We start from the raw sequence: 23358 nt of genomic DNA, 5'->3' as shown, positions 1-23358 counted from the left end.
CCATTTTGTAATGAAACCTCTCATCTGTGCAACCCGAATGTTCATGATGATGGCGATAGCTGGACTACATTAGTAGATGCAGCTGGAGTAGAAGGCCTGGAGTAGATGGCCTGGAGTAGACGTAAATGGGAACCACCTGGTTAGCTGAGCTATGATTACACATTAGCAACAACAATTCATGACTGATCCATTTTTAAACATGAATATGTTTAAGTCATTGTTATCCAAGTCATGGTTAGACAATACAGTCACCAACAAATTTAGAAGATTTTGACAAGATAGAGACACGCTGTTTTATCAACATCTGGTCTGTCTTTGGTAACGGAAAATATAATTCAATGGCTAACATTCGTAGTAGCAATGTACAGTTATATATCTTCCATCGATTTATTCAATATATATACATACACTACCAGTCAAAAGATTTACAACAACCTCATTTTTCCAGTTTCCAAGGATTTTGGCAAACTGGATATCTTCATAAAAAAAAAATATATGTGCATAAAATAATATAAAAGAAGTCCAGGATTTGCTCTGTAAAAAAACATCTTCATCCTAATAAAAGGTCCTTTTGAAATAATAGTTCATTGAAGATGTATGACAACACATCTGTTGAAGGTCTGTTGCTGTATCACCAACGTCCGCCCTGTCCGATGATTCAGGAATCGGGTGTAACGTCAAACTCTCAAACTCTCATATCCTCTGAAGATAAAGGATGGCCTTTCTTCCAAGCGTGTTTCTTTGACTGGCCAACTTCACTCTCTTTTTGATTTCAACTGGAGCTGCTTGCAAGACAATCAAGGATAGAAATGAAGACAAAAGAACATATCAATGAGTCACAGTGACCTTGAGCAAAACACTTCACACTGATTGCTCCTGTAAGTAACTCTGGACAAGAGCACTAAGTTGTACTAGTAAGGGTAAATATTACTGTATTAAGTGTGGCCACATTTATTCATTTATTTCAGAAATTACCACATTTATTCCAGAAATTACCTAATTAGACAGAAAGGAACAAACCACTTCTCTCCTCGTATAAACCATAAAGGCATCAGAAACCATTTGAGTGATGCAGCATGATTGAGATTCAAAATACATGCTTGTGTGCACAGGTGACTGGATTTTTGTTACATCCACGCAGGACCAGGAAATAAGTATGTGAAACGAAATGGTGAACTTTTTATTAAGAAAAGGCCCAAACAATTGCCCACCTTTTGGAGAATTCTAAATAATGAGGTTAGAGGCATGTAATCCCCACTCAACACGGTATGAGAAAGGAAAACAGAGCACGTATACTCCCTGACAAGATGTTGAAGAGCTGTCCAAAGGCCTGTGTAAGGATTTCAAACATTCCCAAACTTTGAAGTCTGGAATTCCTGTTAGCACAGTATTATTAAGATTTTAATATCTTGTGGAACTGTGGTCAACTGCCCAGCATGTGGCTGCAGGAACTTACTAAGCCTTTAGGAGCTATATGGGAAGGTAGGGTTTGGGTGGGGAAAGCATATCAGTGTTATATTTGTGGACAACCAAATGAAGCATTCAAAGAAAAGAATACCCCATCTACAAATCAATAAAAATCGATAATGCCATGGGGTTGTTTTTCTGCACTGTAAACCTTAATGTATATCTTACTCAAATGTTTCTACTAAGATGAACTCAAAGTCAGATAAATGTTCTCAATAACTTAAAATGTTTGTTTTACTGACTTTTACTACATTTTTAAGTTTAAAATGAAAATGTTCCCAGCATGCTCAGCTTCAAATTTATATTTTGGAAATGTTTTATTATCCTTTTTTTTGCATGTACGTTGACTGATTAATTCATCTTAGCTACACAAACATCAAACATATACATTTGTCTAAAGTAATCCAATCATTTAGTCAAACATATATTTTGCACCCACTACTGAAATGATTGTAACAATGATATTAAAAATATTTCTGTCGAAACATGTGCTGCATTACACTAGAAATTGTGCATCCCTTTGTAAACCAGTGCCTTGGGTAGTGTTGCAAAATTCTGGTTAGGTTCCCAGGTATTCTATAAATATCAGCTGAAGCAGTTTTGGAAACCTGGGGATTTCCTGAAAGTTTCTTTGACCTGGGCTTTCTGGCCAGTGTTGCCAACTCCTCAGTAAGGAAAGTTGCTATTGGCTGTCCTAAATGTTGCTAAATGACATCATTGCCTAATTTGCATAATTTCCCATCAGCATCATGAATGGATATATATTTATTTTTTTAACATACAAAACACTTGTTGGGGAAAAGAATATACATGCGTATTTACAAATGTTGTCCATGTACAAGAAATAATCACCTGAGCAAAAAAACTAAGAACAAATCAAAAAAGGGGGCGCTGTTTAATTCAAAATAAAAAGGTGAGAATTTTTTTTAGAGCGACACAAGGGGAGATATCATCATGGTCTTGGATTAAGAGAACTACACCAACTGCACGTGATGGACGCTGCCTGTATGAGAGGAATAACGTCATAGGAGAGACAAAAAGTGAGTAAAAACACCCTAAATATGTTTAGAACTACAAATTAACTTTCTTCTGTCGATTCTTTAAAAAAATTTAAACCAACCCTCCTCCTTTATCCGGACTTGGGTTACCCAAAAAAGACATTCTGGCGGAGTGCATGCGCAATTCATTTTCAGTCTGGACGCGGAGGAGTTAACATCTCCTGCTCTGACTGCAGCTCGGGGGAACTGCTGTGCGAGGACTGGGCCGCCTGTGAGTGCTTTCAGATGGGGGAGGGGCCCAAAGCGGCACCCGCTGCTCGTTGAGAAGAGTAAGAAAAAGTCTCCAATAACACCACAAAAAGTCACAAAGGGGGTCTGAAAAGTCGCTAAATCTAGCGACAAAGTCGCTAAGTTGGCAACACTGTTTCTGTCAACTTGTCAAAATACAGTACAGTGTATTTTGAGGACATTTGAAATTAATAGTCCATGAGCTAGGTAGGTTGCAAGTCTTCAAAATAAGGATTTATGGGATATGTTAGGTAATTACAATTGACCATTTTATAACAGTCAATAAAGTGAACTAATAAAAGTGAGCGGAGTAGAGATTTCTCTGTCATTAACAAATACAGTCATGGGTGGTAACTCTAGAGTTCACTTGAAAGGGCAATGCATATTGGGAAATTATATTGTGGGTGCAACTTAGTATATTACTCAATTAAAGTATGTTTTCATAGGTTTTGACTTAAATGTACAAAAAGAATCAAGGTAATTTGTTTCCAGAAACATTTTGAGTAATGTCATAGGTATATTTGAGTTAAAGCGAAGTAAATATTTTGAGTTGATACAACTCAGTACCAGTGTTGCCGTTCTCAGTAAAATTAAGTACAGTGAAAGCATGGCAATTAAGTATGGTACGATCAAATAAATTACCATACCATACCATACCATCTTCTTCCGCTTATCCGGGGCCGGGTCGCGGGGGCAGCAGTCTAAGCAGGGATGCCCAGACTTCCCTCTCCCCAGACACTTCCTCTAGCTCTTCCGGGGGGACACCGAGGCGTTCCCAGGCCAGCCGGGAGACATAGTCCCTCCAGCGAGTCCTAGGTCTTCCCCGGGGTCTCCTCCCGGTGGGACGGGACCGGAACACCTTCCCAGGAAGGCGTTCCGGAGGCATCCGAAAAAGATGCCCAAGCCACCTCAGCTGACCCCTCTCGATGTGGAGGAGCAGGGGCTCTACTCTGAGCTCCTCCCGGGTGACCGAGCTTCTCACCCTATCTCTAAGGGATCGCCCGGCCACCCTGCGGAGAAAGCTCATTTCGGCCGCCTGTATCCGGGATCTTGTCCTTTCGGTCATGACCCAAAGCTCATGACCATAGGTGAGAGTAGGAACGTAGATTGACTGGTAAATCGAGAGCTTCGCCTTGCGGCTCAGCTCTTTCTTCACCACGACAGACCGATACATCGACTGCATTACTGCAGAAGCTGCACCAATCCGTCTGTCAATCTCCCGTTCCATCCTTCCCTCACTCGTGAACAAGACCCCTAGATACTTAAACTCCTCCACTTGAGGCAGGCACTCTCCACCAACCTGAAGCGGGCAAGCCACCCTTTTCCGACTGAGGACCATGGCCTCGGATTTGGAGGTACTGATTTTCATCCCCACCGCTTCACACTCGGCTGCAAACCGTCCCAGCGCATGCTGAAGGTCCTGGTTAGAAGGGGCCAACACGACAACATCATCTGCAAAAAGCAGAGACGAAATTGTGTGGTCCCCAAACCTGACACCCTCCGGCCCCTGGCTGCGCCTAGAAATTCTGTCCATAAAAATTACGAACAGAACCGGTGACAAAGGGCAGCCCTGCCGGAGTCCAACATGCACTGGGAACAAGTCTGACTTACTGCCGGCAATGCGGACCAAGCTCCTGCTTCGGTTGTACAGGGACCTGACAGCCCTTAGCAAAGGACCCAGGACCCCATATTCCCCAAGCACCCTCCACAAGATGCCGCGAGGGACACAGTCGAATGCCTTCTCCAAATCCACAAAACACATGTGGATTGGTTGGGCAAACTCCCATGAACCCTCCAACACCCCGTAGAGGGTATAGAGCTGGTCCAGTGTTCCACGGCCCGGACGAAAACCACACTGTTCCTCCTGAATCCGAGGTTCTACTATCGGCCGTATTCTCCTCTCCAGTACCCTGGCATAGACTTTCCCGGGGAGGCTGAGAAGTGTGATCCCCCTATAGTTGGAACACACCCTCCGGTCCCCCTTCTTAAAAAGAGGGACCACCACCCCGGTCTGCCATCCCAGAGGCACTGTCCCCGACCGCCACGCGATGTTGCACAGGCGTGTCAACCAAGACAGCCCCACAACATCCAGAGACTTGAGGTACTCAGGGCGGATCTCATCCACCCCCGGTGCCTTGCCACCAAATAAATTACATTACATAAATAATATCTTTAAGTAAAGTAGAGTTTAAAAACATAGTTTGAATAAAACTATTAGATTAAGTAGAAGTAAGTCAAAATAATTTGGTGTCCTTTACTTTTGAGTTAGTTTACTTATTATTTTCGAGGTAATATTTAGTTCACCAAACTTATCGGGTTTTATGGTGTGCCTCTGGTATTGGGGAACTTGGATGTATAAAAAGGCATCTTGGCAGCAGCTGATTATCAAGAGGTTTTGGAGCACAGTGTTTTACACAGTCTCCACTTTAGTTCCCAGAAACTGGGTCTTGGTCCACGTAAGTGCACGGAGACGCAGTTTCTGGGAACCTAAGTGTCCAGAGAAGTGAGGAAAGCTGACTGATTTCTAACAAGTGTTTAATGGCAGTCCAACTGTGCCAAAGGATGTGCAACCAAATACGATCTAGGGGGCAAATAATTTTGTCCATGCCATTTACGTTTTTGGAATTCCAATAATAAACGAGAGATAAAGACAGAAAAAGAGTTGATGAAGCGTGAACTGAATGTGGTTGTGTCTGGCAAACTTTACCTCCCGTTAATCATGTCTTCAACCAGACTTGCATTGTACTTGTAGAGGGCATTGAGAAATGCAATTTCCACCTTCAGCCCTTTAAGAATCACTGCATCCAGAAGTTCTCTCATTTGATTCTCACTGGTGTTCGCAGCCTTCACCTTTGAATATGCCTCTTGAATTATGATGCCCTGAGAGAGCAGGTCATCTGCTATAGAAAGAGCATTGGAAACCCTCTGAATAAGATCGGGCCGGTGTTTCTCAACAAAACCTCCAGGCAGCACCACTGGAGGGGCTGGAGCTGATTAAGGGAAAGTGATGATTGTAAATAATTTGAGCACGGTGACACAAATAATTAGCAGATCAGGAATATTTAAATCTAAATCTTGTCATTTGTTTGTAACTCCTAATGTATTACCTTTTGAAAAGACTGTGTCTTTGATTTCAGCTGAAAATTAGAAGAAATAGAATGAATATTATCTCACAAAGGTACTTTGATTTTGGTAAGTACATGGGGATGCAAAGCTTTTTCTCTGACCTTCACGTATGGCTGCTTTCCATACGGTGTTATTTCCGCAAATCAATTCCATCCCAAAGTCAATGTTCGGATTCTCTACAAACACCCGAAAAAAGCTTGGTGTGGTGTTATTGTACCGAAGTTGTATTTTCTGTGAGAGAATGTGTAAGAATAACAAAGTGATAGGGAACGAGATAGAGCAGAGAGATAGAGAAAAAAGATTGGTAAAAAGGGAGGAAAAGATGGAGAGAAAACAACATAGAGGAATAGAGAGAGAGTCAGAGAAAGTATTACAATTATACACAACAGTATATAACCAAAAGTTACTAGTGTAGCCAATTTCAAATGTGATATTATATCAGTAGAACAATGCTTATAGTTGATCCACCTCCTCCCATTTAATTTTTAAATATATATTGTATTGTTGGAGAGAATATTATCCACACGGTGAACTTGTGCTTAAACAAAATAAATAGGAAAATCATATTTAACTAAGCATACCTCTGGATCAATGGAGGCCAGACAAGTTGTCTTTAGTCTGAACCAACTCTTTATCTTGAGGGATCTCTCTGGTCTTGGCACAAGGTGTCTTTTGAATCCAAATTGCCTCTCCTGCTTCTCCACTGCCTGTAGAATGAGCCACAAGGATCATGCATTTAGCACATTTCTACTTATACAAAATTCACCTTTTAGCAATGTCTTTGTTCCATCTTTATTCAATTACATGTTATTTCATCCAACCGATTTGACACAAATCCTCAAATCCACATTCCACGCACTGAAAAATGCAACAAATAAAAAAAGATACAAACAAAAATGAAGTTGTTTGAATATCCAGGTCAAATGCTTTTCTTCTTAACATTTTGACCACAATTCAGAACAAGTACCAAAAGAAAACCTTAGCCATGTTCAAGAGTCCAAACCATTGTATTTATGTAATTGTAACAGGACCTGATTTAGAAAACAGCCAGCAAGATTATGGAAGTGAAACCAAAAGGCCAGCGTATTCCTCAGGCCTTTTCCGTTCAGATGTTGTAATACTCATTTGTAGTTCTGTTGGAGAATTAGATACTTTTTTTCTGCCATTCTAAATGTTTTTACGTGGACAAAACACTGAAAAATCTAATGCATTTAATGTAATTAAGCCTTATATAGGGAGATTTACAAGAGTCTTATGGACAACAGAAAAACGTAGAGTTGTTCCCCATGGGTGAACCTCAAATTAATCACTCAGCTGGTGTATTGAATAAAAAAATATTTCAGTACCGCTTTATTTGGCAGGATGGAAATAACGAGATAATAACTATGTTATTTCAATGAACAACATAGAAACAAAGAGGAAACATCTGGGTAACAACATGGTAACTACACACCAATAGTATGCATGTTTCTGTGGGAAAAAGTAGGTAACTGTTAGGAAAGTTGTAGGGAAAATGCTTTGTAACTGAGACAGCAACACTAGTTAAGGACACGCTAGTCACCCATTTATCATTTGTTTGTTGATGCTGAAAAACAAGGAAACTGTAAGGAAAGTTCCACAAAACAATACAGAATGAAAACCAATAATACCACAGAATGTATCAATCACCCATCAACAGTGATATGTTGCACTCCTGTATTTCATTTATTTCCTGACATTACTGTTATTACAAAAATTTTAACATTCCCCTGTATTTAAAACACAGTGTAGTTTTACTGCAATGCTGTTGTAATATTAACGTGCAATACAGCATTAGCCTTTTCCCTTTTCAAATGTTGTTAACCTTTTATTTCATGTGTATTTCAAGAGTACCTACTGGTTCCTTGGATATTCATTGTTCCTTCCAAAAACGTACACATTGTAGCCGCTAGTAATGATCTGATTTTACAGTTTTGCCTCTGTATCCCCTTTACTTACCTGCTAGCTCAATATTACCTTGTGTAGCTGCAATTCAAATGGCTGTTCTCGTATTACTATGCAATTTACTAGTATTAGCCTTCTTCTTTCCACTTAGTTTCAACTTCCCTCTTTCAGTGTAGTTGCAGTGTAACGGCCGGACTTTGCCCCTGCAAACTAAAGCAAAGCTCTTCCTTCCTAAAACCTTCCAATTAACCAGTTGTTTCTTTCTAATTTCAACACTGTTTAAATTTTACTTTATGCATAGTTGCACAATGCGAAAATAATTTGGTGGGTTTCATGGAAGAACAATGACCCAATTGATCATGGCTTGACAGCATTCAAAAACCCAGGTAGGTGTGTGGAATTTGACTGCATGTGGGTATTGTACACAGCTAGCATTAGTAAGTTAAAGGGTTCAAAGAAGCAGAACCCCAAATCAAATTATGCAGGAGATTGAAGTTAGGAGGGACAGATTAGTTATTTCTGGGGGCATTAATTTTGACCGATTTTGTCTGTTGCGCCGTGGAGAAAGGTCACACTGACTCTGCATTAACTAGGTAGTATTTTGCTTGTTACTGCTTATATTGTTTTTATTTTTGTTCATGCTCATTCATGTTCATACAGTATGATTGACTAGCACTTTTTGGAAATATGTTCATCACTGAATATGGACATTTACACAACCGGAACGCTAGCTGTGATTCCGTTGTCTTGGCGCCGATTTATTTACTAACACACTGACGGAGGAGAAAAAAGAGAGGCAACGTGCCGGTATCCTATGTAGATCTCGGACGAGATAATGCAATCCACCATTACTGAGAATAAAATGGACGAACTACATGCACGGATTAACTTTAGGCGAGACATTGCGAACTGTTGTCAGCTAGCGTTTGTAGAGAACGGGTTGGATCCTATGGTGCCTGATTCGGCCATCACCCCTGCTGGTTTTTCCATCTACTGGCAGGACTCAAGTAAAAGTAAGGGCGGAGGGGTCTGCATTATTTTTAACTCTCACTGGGGAACAGACGTTGCAGTACTCTCAACACACAGTTCACCTGACCTTGAGCTACTAACAGTAAAATGACGGCCCTTCTACCTTCCGTGAGAATTCAGCTCCGCTAAAATCACAGCAGTCTACATACATGGCCCGATGACACACACCGCCCTCTCCCACCTGGAAAAAGGCAACACATACGTGAGGATGCTGTTCGTGGACAACAGCTCTGCATTCAAGAATTATTGTGCCTTCTAAGCTTGTTCCTAAGCTCAGGACCCTGGGATTTAACACCTCCTCTCTTGGACTTCCTTGCGGGCAGACCCCGGAGTGGTGAGAAGGGGCAACCTCACCTCCTCTGCACTGACCCCTGGAGCCCCCCAGGCTGTGTACTCAGTCCCCTCCTGTACTCCCTGTTCACGCATGACTGCATGGCCATAAGGCTCCTCAATAAGCAACACTGATCTATGACCATATTCATCACACATGAACATTCCAAATGCTCTGATGTCTTTCCATGTACATTCAGTGTACATTAGAATATCCTTTTGTATGTACCATTCATAAGCATATCACACTCATTGTTATATTTATAATATCCAATGCTTCTAACCTTAGTGTTCATATTCCCCATTCTACACTCTTTAAGAATCCTGCTAGTTAATAGTGCAATGGATATTATTGCTATATTTGTTCATTATATTTTTGCTTTATATATATCTTAATTCTTACTAGGTAGATGTCGTGTGCCATGTCACAAGAATCACATTGTTCAGAATGATGCTGTGTTATTCAGTACATTTGATGAATAGACTTGAAATAATAAGAACTTGATTTCTGCGGGTAGCGGTTCGGCCTTCGTAACTAGATCTATGTAGGTGGGTGTGTCCTGTGGATTTTCAGGTATTTCTAAGCTCAGAAATAGTTGGGTGTGGCTCTAATAAATTGACCTGTGAAGGACTCTAGCCCAGTGGTCTCTCACCTCAACAAGAGAAGGATCACTTGGAATCAGGTATGTACGTAAACTGAGGTGCTGGTTTTTGGACAAATACACCATCAGATCGCAGTGCACTTTCAGAGGAAACCCGGATCTCAGGAGAACTCCCTTGGGAGAGAAGGTGGGATGAAAAAGTTTGGCATGGAAGCGGGTCACTTCATGCACTTTTTCCACCGACATTCCACTGTCCTCCACATGAAGAATTCTCATTCCTTCCTGAAGAGAAAGGTCGGCCCCTGTTGACACATTTAGGTGAGTAATATAGTAACAGTATTCAGTAGACAAAAGCAATAGAAAACTCTAAAATATGTATGTAAAAGTTTCATATAACACAAACCTTTCCACAGAAACGTATTGCTAAGAACATATGCTTCGAACATTGCTTGTTAACTTACCTAAACAGGCAAAGTGTGGCAGATGAACTTCCTCCAGTTCCCCTAACTCTACAGTGATGTCTAGCAGGGGACCACATTGTGTGTACTGCATGCCACCCAGAAACCCAGTATAGGGTTCCCAGTTCCTGAACTGGTACTTCAGGATGACATCACTCTTACACATCCACCTGAGCCCAGAGAGCTGGCACTCATGGCGTCCTTTGGGAGTTATGTGTCTGAAGGCAAATAGCAGCAAACAGGGAGAATAAAAACCCAGTCAGCCTTTAATTTTTGTAATGAAATTTAAATTATTCTGTGAACGGATTATGTTACTAATTGGCAATTAGTGATGAAAGTTTTAATTTAACCTGTATATTGTAACTCCCTCTGTGTTGGATACCGAAGGTTCAATTGAAAGCCAGTGTGTGGATTTCTGAAGAAAGCAAATGTAGGAATTAATACATACAGTATTAACTGATGAGATGTGACAAACATTGGCAAACTGATAAAAGTATCAGAGCAGCATAAATAAAAAGAATAAATGAAGTAGTTAATGTTGTAAATTAATGTTTTAAGTATTTTTTTTCGACAAAATGTAGAATGTATATATTTTTTGGGGCGAGCACCAGATTCCCAATCTAAACATTTGTTTTGTATAGAAGCTTGCATTGAACTAATAATTGCTAATAATATTCCAGTGTTGTTTGGTAAGGGAAGACGAGGAGTAGACAAGTTGTGTTACTGTTTATATTTAGTCTTGTGAACAGTTGTTGCAGGAACTACACAGTGCCCCTTTAACATTTTTTTTTAATTGCAATACAATTACATAATAATACATGATAACAATTAGTGTTTTTATTAATAATTTGAATTATTCATGATTATGATAATGATTAATATTATTAAACACATACTATTATTATGTTTTTATAAATAGATATAAATGGCTGTTATTTTGGTCAAGATCGTTATGACATTAAATTACATGATTCCGGACTACTAAAGTGTGCGCTAACTCATTAAAGTGTTCATCAATCACATCATGATGCTAACGGCCAATAAAGTGTCTGGCAGATGTTCAAATTTAGTCAGACTTACATTCATTTTGTCACACGTCGTACAGGCCTTGGGAGAACCTGCAGGTAGAGATAGTGATACTCAATAAAAGACCCAACAGTAAAACAACAGCATTTGTGGTCATATTAAAACACAAGAGAGCAGTGTTTACATAAATAGTTATCTTACCCACGATATAGTTTTCAATTGCTCCATTACAGGACTCTTTTGTGTGAAATCCCATGGATCCACTTGTGTGTTTGTCTTGTACGTACTTGATATCAAAAGCCATTGGCCCACTGATATTGAATCCTAGATAAAATAAGATCTTGCCATCCTTCCACACACTGGCCTGTTTCTGGGGATAAATCTCTATCTTTTTGTCTGCCATACAGGCAAATGCCTTATGATCTTCAACAACTCCATTGACACGAAGAAGGTGATCCCGAAACCAATTTTCTTTTATCTTTGCACTACCATATGTTTTTTTGAGTCTCCTTGAGTTTGAGTTTTGCAGCTGCTCACAGATTACATCCATGTTAGATCTGTGAACAAGTCTTCTTAACCCAGAACCTTTACCTAGGTAGAACAGGGGCACAAGTTCCCTAGACTGAAGGTATTTCTTGTATTTGTTTTCAAAGGCCTGTTTCATACACTCAACATACTTGTTCAGATCAATGCTGTTTGGGATGTCTTCCTCTTTAGTTTCCCCGGGCCAGAACAGCAGGAGGACAAGGAGGTAAAACTCTGGGGTCCAAAGTTTTGTGTTTTCTTCCTCCATAACCTTCAGAAGAAGAGCTTTTAGTTGCGGTAGAGTCATTGGTTCGTGATACACCACTGGCCTGCAATTCTGGATGATGTTGGCCAGGATGTAACAGGCTGTGTTAATGTCATCAGGCCGTTCTTTATGGATTACTTTCCACAGCCCTGTAATTAAATTCAGGTCAGACTCACTGGTGTTTTTGTCAAGAGAGGAGATACCAGGAAAGGTAGAGGCCATTTTGTCTTTGAGTATTCTCAGCAGTAGGTCCCCTTTTTGACTGGGAGTTCTTGTGTAGTTGAAAAAACAATCAACAATGTCTCGCTGAAAGTACGATGTCTGGTCCTTCTGATTCCTGGGCTCAGAGTAAGTGAAGTAACTCTCAAAAAATCTATAAAACTTATTTTCAACCTCCAGTCTAAGGCTTGTGATAAAAGTCTTGTACTCCATGAGTTTTTTGTCGTGAAACAGTGATGAGAGATGTTCAGTTGACATCTCATGGGTGAGAATTTTTCTACATTTTGGGTTGAGCTTTGTGAGGGAATAATAAACAATGTTAGCAACCTGTAGATAACCAAAGATTCCTCTGTTGTTGAAGGTATTAGACATTTTTGTTGGATTGTCTTCAGTGTGAGTCATTGATTCAACCTCAGCTAATTCCTCCTCTTGTTTGAAAGCCTTGATTGCTTTCTCTGCCCAAAACAAAATGTCTCTGGCTGTTGTTGGTCTGCCTGATTTTCCACTGAGCTGTTTGTACAAATGGTTCTTGTGAACTTGCCCTAGTGTATCGGCAATGAATGAGTTGGTGGGCACTCTCTCTTTAGCTTTTTCAGCCCAAATCTCAGCTCTTGTGTAATCAGATAACTTGATGTAGTATAAACGTGCAAGAGCTTGCGGGTAGAATGGGTCGTGCTTGAATGTCTCCGATGCAGTTTTTAACACATTTGCACATTTACAAATGCCTTCATGTTTCTCAATGTCTATGGTTAACCTTGAAAACATCTCCTTGCCCTTTGGTGTCATTTCCCTCTTAGTTAACATCTCTTTGAAGAAAAGTAACAAAGAAGACTGAATTTCCTGTCTGCACAAGTACTGCAGAAATTCAAGTGTTGCTGAGCTCCTAGAAACACCAGCAGCTGTTAGCAACTGAACACAATGACGTGCAAGAACTGGATGGGCTACACAAACTCTCTTGTCATCGCTTCCATGTCTTGAGAATGTCACTATGAGATCACTGAAAGGTTCCATGCGTTTCTCAAAGGATGGGTTCTTAGCAAAGGGGTCTTGATGGCTGAGGAAGGCTTCACACTGTGACTGCAACAGATAAGAGCCAGGAACATAGGAGCTTACAAGAGTTAAAAATGCAAAGAGTTTGGTGTTGCAGGATGCTCGGTTCAACTGAACATATTTGGTGATTTCTTTTCCCTCTGCACAAAAAAGTGTTTTTATCACATATTCTTCATGGAAATCATGTTGCATTATCTTAAAGCTGTGAAATCTCCTCAGCTCATCTCTGTGTTGCCTCAGTAATTGTTGTTCCTTACAAACAAGGCTTGTTTTCTCTTTTTCAGAAAGACTTGATTTCAGGATTAAATCTAACTTCCTTCCGATTTTCTCCTCATCTATGGTGTCGACCAAGCGTATGCATTGTAGGAGGATGACAACGGGGAATGTCGCACTTAGTTTCTGCTCTCGTATTTCTCTGACCAGACAGTCCTGTAAGGGATCATTCAGATGCTCGTTGTCCTGCAGAAGAAGCACTGTATTCCGCTTATCCGGATCACCGACGGTGAAAAGTGTGATCACCTGTACGGCAGCAGCCTTGATGTCGAACAGCAGGGGCTGTTTCTGGACCGGTTTGCCTACGTCTTTCTTGTCAGTGAAAGGGTCAACTAAAACAGCACATCGGAGCTCTTTCCTCAGATCCCAGAGGACCTGCATGGCCAGGGTGGTGCCGCCACAGCCAGGATGGTGCATAAGCCTGACGGTGTTGACACTCCAACTGCCTTGTTGTTTCAACCTGATGAGCTCCCTGAGCTTTTCATAACCGTCCCTTTTGAAAACACTGACCGCTTTTTCTCCTGCAGGTGCGGCGGCCCGCTCGTCGGCCAGGTGAAAGTTCATCCATTTGGGCGGGGCGCCCTTGTAAAAATCACACTCGGTCTTTGAAGAGACGTCCGGGTCGATTTGCTCTCCTTCGAACTCGTTTGCACACAAGATGTCGAGAAAGGAGAGTGAGTCCCTCAGCTCGCTGTCCAGGGGAATTAGTTCCCCTTCAGCTGTAGGAAGGGTTGGCGTTATTTCGCCAATCATGACAGCCAGCTACCTTTGTGTTTACTCACAGTGGAGTGAAAACAGATCTGCGGCCTCGGAGGATGCTCGTGAGGTTGAGCCTTCCTGTGGAATGGAGGAAGGCACCTTGTCTATAGGCTATTACGTACAGTGCAGATGAGAAGATGAGTGCAGATGGAGGCTAAGTGGCTGAGGTCAGGGGCAAACAGTGCAGAATATGGTGCAGGCCTTTTTCTCCTTGCTCTCAATTGGGTTAACGAAGACCAAGTTTGACGTATCGAGCACCTCACCAGGCTGATTAGAACGCTTTGAATGGGAGGTAACAAAGCAAATATTCCAGTGCTATTGTGTCCATCTGGCCTGTCTCTTCATTTTTCCTTTTTTTTGCGTTCAAGCCTATAGGAAGAGAGTTTAGGAAACAACATATGATGAATGAAAATTAGTATACGTTGTTTAAAAAATACTTTTAAAAGAAAGTTTTAAACCTTTCCGAAATGTTAACCATTACCTTACCTGTACATCAACATGTAAATACTGATGGGACCAGCGTTTGACTTGAGATAAAATAAGTGCAGGAATGGACAAATTGCACATTGGACTGTTTGAAAGAGGCGCTTTTCAACAAGGATAGAGTCTTTTCTGCAAGAACATTTCCCTGTCATTACAGATTTCTTGCATGACAGGAAGACAAAGCTTTTAGCGAACAGTTATTAGAATAGTGTCCGTGTCTTTTCAATGAAACTTCTCTTTTGGCTGTGTTCGCTTAAAAGATGGCTAATATATTAAACTTTCAGATATTATACTGTAGCATGTCCGATTGGGAAAATGAGCATGGAAATACATGAAACAGATGTGCATGTGGAAATAACACATCTTCGTGAGGCAGAATACAAACTCACAGTATACAAACCCACAGAGCATCTGATAGGTGCTCAACCCACTCAGCCGCACGCAAATACGAGGCTTGGAGGCTGGCTCCAAAATTTCACCTCTGTCTGCTCGAACAAAAGGGCAGAGGCTTGTATTCGAGAAACAATATGAGTTTATTGATGACGTTTGAAGCTACTGACGTCACACAACCATCTAATGGGGATTTTAAAGACATGGTCGCTTTCCAACCAAGCTTTAAAATGTATAGAACTAAATTAGTCTACAGCCTAATTATCAAGAACTAATGAAATTCACAAGCCGATGAATGTCAAAATGTTTCTGCTGCACATCATTCATTATCAGTAACAAACGGTTAGGCCCAATACCATAAACTATTGTTATAATTGTATGTTTGTAGGAACTTCAGCTAGCCGGTAGCTCAACATGTAGAGCTTTGGATGGATATGTAGTTTTTATAGTAAGCCCTGTTCGAGTCCCAATGATTGCTTTCTCCTATGGTTTTGATGATTACACTGGCAACACTGCATTTGTAATTACTAAGTCAGGAATATTTGCTTGTCAGTTTTTAATATCGCATCTTAAATCAGGCATTGCATCCACCATATTTAATGAATGTTTAACTCCATTATTTCTCTCATAGAGATGTATCATTAAGATGTATGATTACCAGGTGATTAATGACGTCCAAAGCTTTGTTTGATCTCTACTGACAGGAACCGAGGCTTTCCTCCATGCCCAGTTATTTACAAGTGATTCCCAGTGGATAGCTAAGTAGCCTATGTAAAACTGGTAATTAGATAATAATATGACATTACTGTGATCTTCTTGCCTTGACGCTCTTGTCTTGCCAGCTATCATTTTTCAACTCTGCATCCATTCCAATGTTTTGTATTATTAAGGCAAGAGCGTCATAAAATACTCAAAATAAAACAAATTATTTCAACAACAATAAACAGTCTCATTTGTACTCAAAGTTAAACATGATCTGGATTAGGGCTGTCAACTATCTGATTAGGGCTGGCAACTATCTGATTAGGGCTGGCAACTATCTGTCATTTTGAAGTATAATTAGTAAAAGTTGTGGTGTTGTCAATGGTGGGCAATGGAAGCTGAGTTTGTTTTGCCTGCCAAGTAGGCGTTCCCATATGCTAAAGCCCCACCTAAAATAGGCCTAGCGACATCCCTGGTAGCTGGTACCAGATACCTATTTTTGTACCTGCTTCGTCGAGGTTCCAAGCGAGCTGAGGCGATACCCAAATGTGCCGTGAAAACACGGAAGACTTCGGATTGGACTCAAAGCGTGCAGCAAAGCAAAACAAGCTTTTCTGTTGTTAGCCGTCCAGTGTCAGAAAATTGTTTTATGAGATGAGAACAGCATGTCTTTGCCAGTCTGTCCCAGGAGTCCTTGCATTGAGATTGATTAATTCAGTGCCAGTGCATAGGACCCGACTCATAATTTAAGTGTTCGTATTTTCACAAAACTCCAATAGTTTGGACCTATTCACTGGCATTGAAATCAACTCGTTAACCCCATGAGAAACACACAGACACTCTGTTTTTGAGCCTACAAAAGGACCTCGTCTTTTTCCTCTGGGATTTTCTAAAGGCTGTCTGGCATACATTGCACTGGTCAAAGTAGCAATGTCAAGCCAAACAGAAGCAGCCTACAAAGCTTTCTAATTATTTTTGCAGTCTGCAATGTATTAAGACCAAAGTTACTGCTCAGACGTGCTTCCTCGCTACTACCAGCATAAACGCTGCCTTGTGTACAGTAGGCTACTGAGTCAGTCAGCAATTATTTATACCTTTTAATCGGGTTTTAGAGGTTGTGTAGGTTATTTTACATGTGTTTGTGTTGAGTTGTTAGGTGTATACACTTAAATCTAACAGAACATTGCAGTTACGTCATCTTTAATTTATATTATACCTTTTCACTGTTTTTCAAACAGGGTCTGTGACCATGTCATCCAGATTTAGTTTACTTTTCATTTGCCACTTTATGTTCAAAGCTTGTCAATTTAAAAGAAAATGTATGTTAATTCAGTGGATTTGTCTGTTCACAGCAGGGTTCATGTTAGTTGGCAAATGCTGGCTTTTGGCTGGTATCAGGTATACGATATCTCCATTGTTGTTCTCGTGTGTGTCGCGTTGGAGGTGGCGTCACAACAGTTTTCCTGTGATGTCATTATGGGCGGGTACAGGGTACAATCTGCAGTGGAGAACCAACCAAGGCGCGGCGTGTAGAGCCGAGTCAAGCTGGTCTTATGTGGTGGAAAAGCTCCCAAAGCGAGTAGAGTTGAGGTGAGGCGAGTTGAGCCGAGTCGAGCTGGCCTTATGTGGTGGAAAAGCTCCCAAAGCGAGTAGAGTCGAGGTGAGGCGAGTTGAGCCGAGTCGAGCTGGCCTTATGTGGTTGAAAAGCTCCCAAAGCGAGTAGAGTCGAGGTGAGGCGAGTTGAGCCGACACCATGCAATGGAAAAGCACCATTAGATGGATATTTATTCCTGACTAACAGGTTACATCACTGTGCAGTGAGTTTCAAAGCCTCAAGAAAAACAAACAATTTTTATTGAAAGCCTCAAACGCTTCAGAAAGCCTAATTTGCCTATCACTACCTAGCCCTAACCTTAATAAATAGCCCTAACCTTAATACATAGCCTTAACCCTAATAGATAGCTCTAACCTTAATACCTAGCCCTAAACTTAACATATAGCCCTAACCCTAATACCGAGCCCTAACTTTAACATTTCTTGGACACTGGACACAGGCACAGAGGTATTGAAACAAACTTACTTTACAGTAAATACTCATGAACATCAAACGTTGCATGGAACAATGACAGACAACAAAAACTAGGGCTGGAGGAACTCAAATAGGGACATAAAGAGGAGGCAAACAAGGATTAGGGGATTACCATAGTGACACTAAACTAAACATAAAATCAGAGGTACTAGAACTGGAAGATATAGAATATAGAAACGAAACGACCGGCACAGCACAAACTTTCGGTCCTGGCTGGGGGCCCCTAGGCATCTCTATGCGTGTGGGGGTCACAGTCAGGGCATTGCTACAGAGGTGCCTCTAGGCACCTCTATGTTCCCTTTACTCCCTTTTAGCGGAAGCTGCCCTGTGTTACCTCTAATTGGGGACTCTATTTAAGTTGCCTTTATTGGGCCTTTAGTTGTGGATCATTGCTTGTCCCAGTCATGTCTGCGTTATGTGCCTCAGTTCACATTGTAGCGCGCCTTATTTTTTTTTCTTTCTGTTCAAGAATAAAAAAGGATGTTTCCCTGTCACTCCTCTGTGCCGTCTGTCCTTCCTGCACTTCAGCGTGATACAGGCCATGACGGACCGTGACACTAACATTAATACCAAGCCCTAACTTTAATACATAGCCCAAACTTTCATACCAAGCCCTAACTTTAGTATATAGCCCTAACTTTAATACATAGCCCTAACCACAATATCTTATATAATTGTAAAGGATTAATGTATTACCATATCCATATTTATCCATTATTCTGAAAATTAAATAGACTGTTTTAGACTAGGCCTGAATTTGCATTAGACTGTTCATGGTTGTCATAGATACAAGAAGACCTAGGTCAGCATGCCCTGTTCTTAGAAGTGATTATGGCCACAACCAAGGCACCAGGCCTCAAACCTATCTTATCTATGACCCAACTAAAGATGGCTCCAAGGTGAAGTTGCCTGTGTCTCCTCTGTATCCTTCCATTTGGGCAGAACAGAGTCTAGGGGTAGCTCAGATAAGGTGCTCTGTTAACTCTGACCTAGAACTATGGTTGCCATGACAGTGTAGGGTCCTATCTTGCTTTCCTTATTAGTATGACGACTTGTTTTTGTATGTATGAGAGAATATTTTTGGAGCTGACAAGGAGGGGTATAAAGAGGTTAAAGAAATAATGTATAATCAGAACAATTGTTATGACACTACAATGTTGGTCTCTGTGTAAAAGCGATTGTTCCCGTGAATAGACATAATTAAACTCAAATAATTAATTGTTATACGAACGACTGTTGAGTCTCTTTTCTCAATTTGGCACCCCAGATGGGACTTCAATATCTTCACGACAATTATGTTTGCTTTTCTATTCTCTCTGGCTGACTGAACTACGTGCACAATAGAAGTAAGCGAAATGTTCGCAGTAGTTCATATGAGTCTGTTTTGGGAATTGTTTGCCCCGGAGCGGGAAGTGACAAAGTCCAATTTATATATACAAAATACCAGTTGATTATGGATGTTACATGTTTTATTATTGTCTTGTATTGTTATATATATATATACAGTCTTTAGAGGTTTTTTAAAATAAACTAAAGACCAACTTATTTTCGATTGCATTTTCTTTATATAATTTTGTTTTTATACTGTTTTTGACTGTTCTTATGTTTTAGTGTTTTTATCTGTGCATCTGTAGCACTTTGAGATGTGTCCTTCACGTGTAAAGTGCAATACAAATAAAACGTATTATTATTATTATATATAAAATTAATATAAAATTAAAAACAGAAAGACGATATCGAAACTAGGAAAAAGTAATCACTGACAGGGATAAACAAGAAACCAGTTCAGCCGGCCCGCAATAAAAAGTGTTGCCCTCTCAAGATTCAAACCCAGGACACCCATGTGAAAGGCTGTGTTGTTAACCACTACACCACAGAGCTGTACATTCAGCAGTTGTCCATATAGCCTCTTGTGTTTATCTTGATCAAATCCTCTTTTGCCACTGGCAATTCGTGAATGACATTGATATAGTCAAACTGACTAACGTTTCTTACTAAGTTTACCTCCACCGTTTTAACAGCATATTAGCCAGTAATAGGCTTTACCGCTGTCTACTAACTTACTGGTGAGAGGAAATGGGCATGAGAAACTTAACACAACGCATATGTGCTGACTAATGCTGAACAGCGGACAATAGATGTGGCCATTACTGATAGGCCCCACACAACCTGTCCACACCTCCTGCTAGGAACTGTCCATAGGAGTGTCATAGATTCTATCGATAGACCCATGGACCATAGGGGAGGTTGGAACATACCAAACAAGCATATTGTGTAGGATAAACCTTTCTTATTGGAGGATAATAGATTGTGTAATGGTTGGCTACAATCACTGACCGCCTACTATGTGTATTGGCATAAAAGACTGTGTTAACTCTGTAATTATTGGAGAGAAAATGAAAGAATGAAAGGTTAACATCGTAGCCTCATACTGAATAAAGATTGCTCTCCCCTGACTTTCGGTTGCAATTATTTTGTTCATGGATCAAAACTGGACAGAATCTAACACTGGAATAATCATAAGAACTGAGCAATTGCTAGCGAGTCTGCCAAAGCTATTTCATTTCATGGCATAAGAACGTATTTTTTTCTTTCATGGCATAACAACGTACTTTTTCTTTCATGCGTGAATGACATTAATACAATAACCATCGATAAAGGTGACGATAACTAACCCACCACCCCTTCAACCTCTGCAGCAACGCTGGCAGCACTCATAAGTCTATTTCCCAAAGACAACCTCTGGATATGATGCTGAGCACGTGCACTCAACTTCTTTGGTCGACCATGGCAAGGCCTGTTCTGAGTGGAACCTGTCCTGTTAAATCACTGTATGGTCTTGGCCACCGTGCTGCAGCTCAGTTTCAGGGTCTTGGCAATCTTATAGCCTGGGCCATCTTTATGTTGAGCAACAATTCGTTTTTTCAGATCCTCAGAGAGTTCTTTGCCATGAGGTGCCATGTTGAACTTCCAGTGACCAGTATGAGGGAGTGTGAGAGCGACAACACCAAACCGCTGTAGCGGTAGTCGACGGACCTCTATGTGCCAAGCAAAGGCTGGTACCAAATTAAAGAGTTATATATTCAAGAGACCCTACGTTGAGTATACCCAAATACCACTAGCATTAAGGTGAAGGGCTAAAAGAACATCTCCACGCTGTTAACAGATGTTTGAATGGCCGGCATTGAATGAGTTTGAATGAGTTAGAGAGAGAGAGAGAGAAGCACAGATCATTCTGTGTGCGCTCAGGAACAGTTTTATGTGTGTGTAAATGTGTGTGCTCACTAAAATGAATGATTGCGTTGTGTGTCTTTTTACAATTGTGCATTTTACCTAAAATGCCCGACCATACTTGTGTTTCTTTGATCTGTGTTCTGATAGCAACAGTCATAAATCCTCTAGTTATAATATAAACAATTGAATATGACCCAATTACTTTGTTCAACGTATTTTCTTGTTGTGACATTTGAACTTAAAAGGTTGCGTCACGGCTCCCTATTCTTCTTTGGCGCTTTTTAGTGTTTGTTTGAGGGTAGTCCAGCATAACCAGTGTTTTAGAACCTGACTAAAACTGTGTTGTACAAATGCTTTATCGATCAATGACATTCCCTATAACCTCCAAGCTCCGGTGCGGGTATTGCCATACATACGCCATTTATGCTGGAGATTTTCACCCAGAACACAGATCCTTTTGTATTGGTTTTTATTGGTTTTTCATATTAGGAAGAAATTCTGGTTGTTGTTTTTGCATGGGTGTTTGGTTAAAAAGACGGATCGTTTATTTTGGGTAACGTTAGGAAAGAAATTATAGCTGTTGGCTTTTTTTGGTGGCTAATTGGCCATTTTTATTATTACTTTTATTTCCATGTTTATATTATTCAATGTGCAGTAATAGCCGATTAAACACACGACAGATCACCCTAAACGGTCCTTGACACTAGCACTCTGGTCCCATTCTACTAAAAACGGCACTAAATTTGGTCCCGACAGGGTTAAAAGCAGCGCAATCTATATACAAAGGGTACACGTAGACAATTCAACCTACAAACTGCCATTCGTGCTGGAATTTATCAAAAATGAAACCATTTGGAAAGATTGGTAGTGTCAGGGTGCAAGCTAGCCATCGATGCATTCTTCAATTACATGTGGAATATATCGATGGCTGTCAAATACCAGATAACTATTTAAACAGTACGGGAAAGTTTCATTTCTGTGCCCGGAAGGGAAGTTAATATGTTGAAACAACGGGTAACGTTTCTTTTGGGTATTGGGACCAAGAAACGCATTTGACTATTATTACCTGAATGTGAAACAAAGTTATAATTGAATATTTAACTCTGAAGGAATTGGAAGTGGTGCTATTAGCGGTATGGGGTTGCTTTCAAGTTCCAATAGGAGAACTCAGTGCACACGAAATTCCTCCCTTAGGACTGGAATGTAACCTAACTTACGATAACACGCTAATGTTACTTTAATGTTACCCGTGAGACCAGGTTAAAAAGAGAGGGTTAGTGTTTTACTCCGTTTTATTTCTATAGCTGTGCAGTACTTCAAATGTATTTAGCATTCCATTTGCAACCAAAACATTAGTTTGTTTTTAAACAATATGTGCTACGGCTACCATTAAAACAAGAACATTGTATTTCCTTTTTGCCAGTGCCAGTGACATTGTCAGCTATACCACAAACAACCTCTCCATAACAATCTTTACTCTAGGTATTACCTCTCTCTGGTGTGTCCTTTTAATTCGTAAATATTATTTTGATACTTACTTTATTAAATCAATTCTGGTGCCGATATTATGTTCTGCTCTGTCTTAAGAGGGATCATGGTTGAAAAAAGCCAGATTACTTTTCGTTTTTTCATAAACCACTCCCATGTATAGAACAATTCCAAGTATTCTGCACTCTATCCTGGGGCTGAATCCCAAATGGCAGCCTACACCTTATAGTGTGCCACTTGATTGGCTCTGTTTAAAAGTAATGCACAATATTATTTAGAAAATAGTTTTTGAGACAAGCCCTCTGTATTCTGTTTTCTTAGGGCAGTTAATCAATAATAGGAAACAGGATCAATCCTTATGAAGCACTGGTTAAGGTTCTGAGTGGATTGGTGTTATGCTGGTGGTTAAGGTTCTGAGTGGATTGGCATTATGCTGGTGGTTAAGGTTCCAAATGAAACCTGAACAGTGTTAGAAAACACATTAGTTAGTATAAAGCCTTTTTCAAATATTTCCCAGAGTGCTTTTCTCTTTGAGTGATTATCCATGACTGTATGAGTTAGTGACAGAGAAGAGGTTGTTGTTTTCATGTGGTTTTGGGGGCTATTTTATTCTAATAATTATTAGGATTAGTAT

General features: G+C 40.4%; 1 protein-coding gene across 2 annotated transcripts; it reads right to left on the bottom strand.

Annotated features, from left to right (window-relative positions):
• Positions 1–373: 373 nt before the first annotated feature.
• On the bottom strand, positions 374–22844 carry LOC105011179 (sterile alpha motif domain-containing protein 9-like). Of its 2 annotated transcripts, none has more exons than XM_034293493.1 (11): positions 22775–22844; positions 11449–14707; positions 11302–11339; positions 10572–10636; positions 10225–10439; positions 9815–10065; positions 6461–6586; positions 5981–6110; positions 5861–5890; positions 5461–5743; positions 374–785 (listed from the first exon to the last, which is right to left on the bottom strand). In XM_034293493.1, exons 2-11 carry the CDS (start codon positions 14330–14332, stop codon positions 773–775), a joined length of 4035 nt encoding a protein of 1344 aa, XP_034149384.1. In that variant the 5' UTR covers positions 14333–14707; positions 22775–22844; the 3' UTR covers positions 374–772. The 2 variants fall into 2 exon arrangements, with proteins under 2 accessions (XP_034149384.1, XP_034149385.1); XM_034293494.1 differs by having other exon boundaries at positions 374–782.
• Positions 22845–23358: the final 514 nt, after the last annotated feature.

This window comes from Esox lucius, chromosome 7 (assembly GCF_011004845.1).
Source record: "Esox lucius isolate fEsoLuc1 chromosome 7, fEsoLuc1.pri, whole genome shotgun sequence".
NCBI lineage: Eukaryota > Metazoa > Chordata > Actinopteri > Esociformes > Esocidae > Esox > Esox lucius.
Note: the sequence above shows the minus strand (reverse complement) of the source record. Positions and strands in the feature narration are given on the sequence as shown.

Coding starts and splice junctions, on each gene's coding strand:
- LOC105011179 (XM_034293493.1), bottom strand. CDS start 14,332: ATGATTGGCGAAATAACGCCAACCCTTCCTACAGCTGAAGGGGAACTA. Junction 6,111..6,460: donor TGGCCTCCATTGATCCAGAG/GTATGCTTAGTT, acceptor ATTCTCTCACAG/AAAATACAACTTCGGTACAA. Junction 5,891..5,980: donor GAAAGCAGCCATACGTGAAG/GTCAGAGAAAAA, acceptor TCTAATTTTCAG/CTGAAATCAAAGACACAGTC.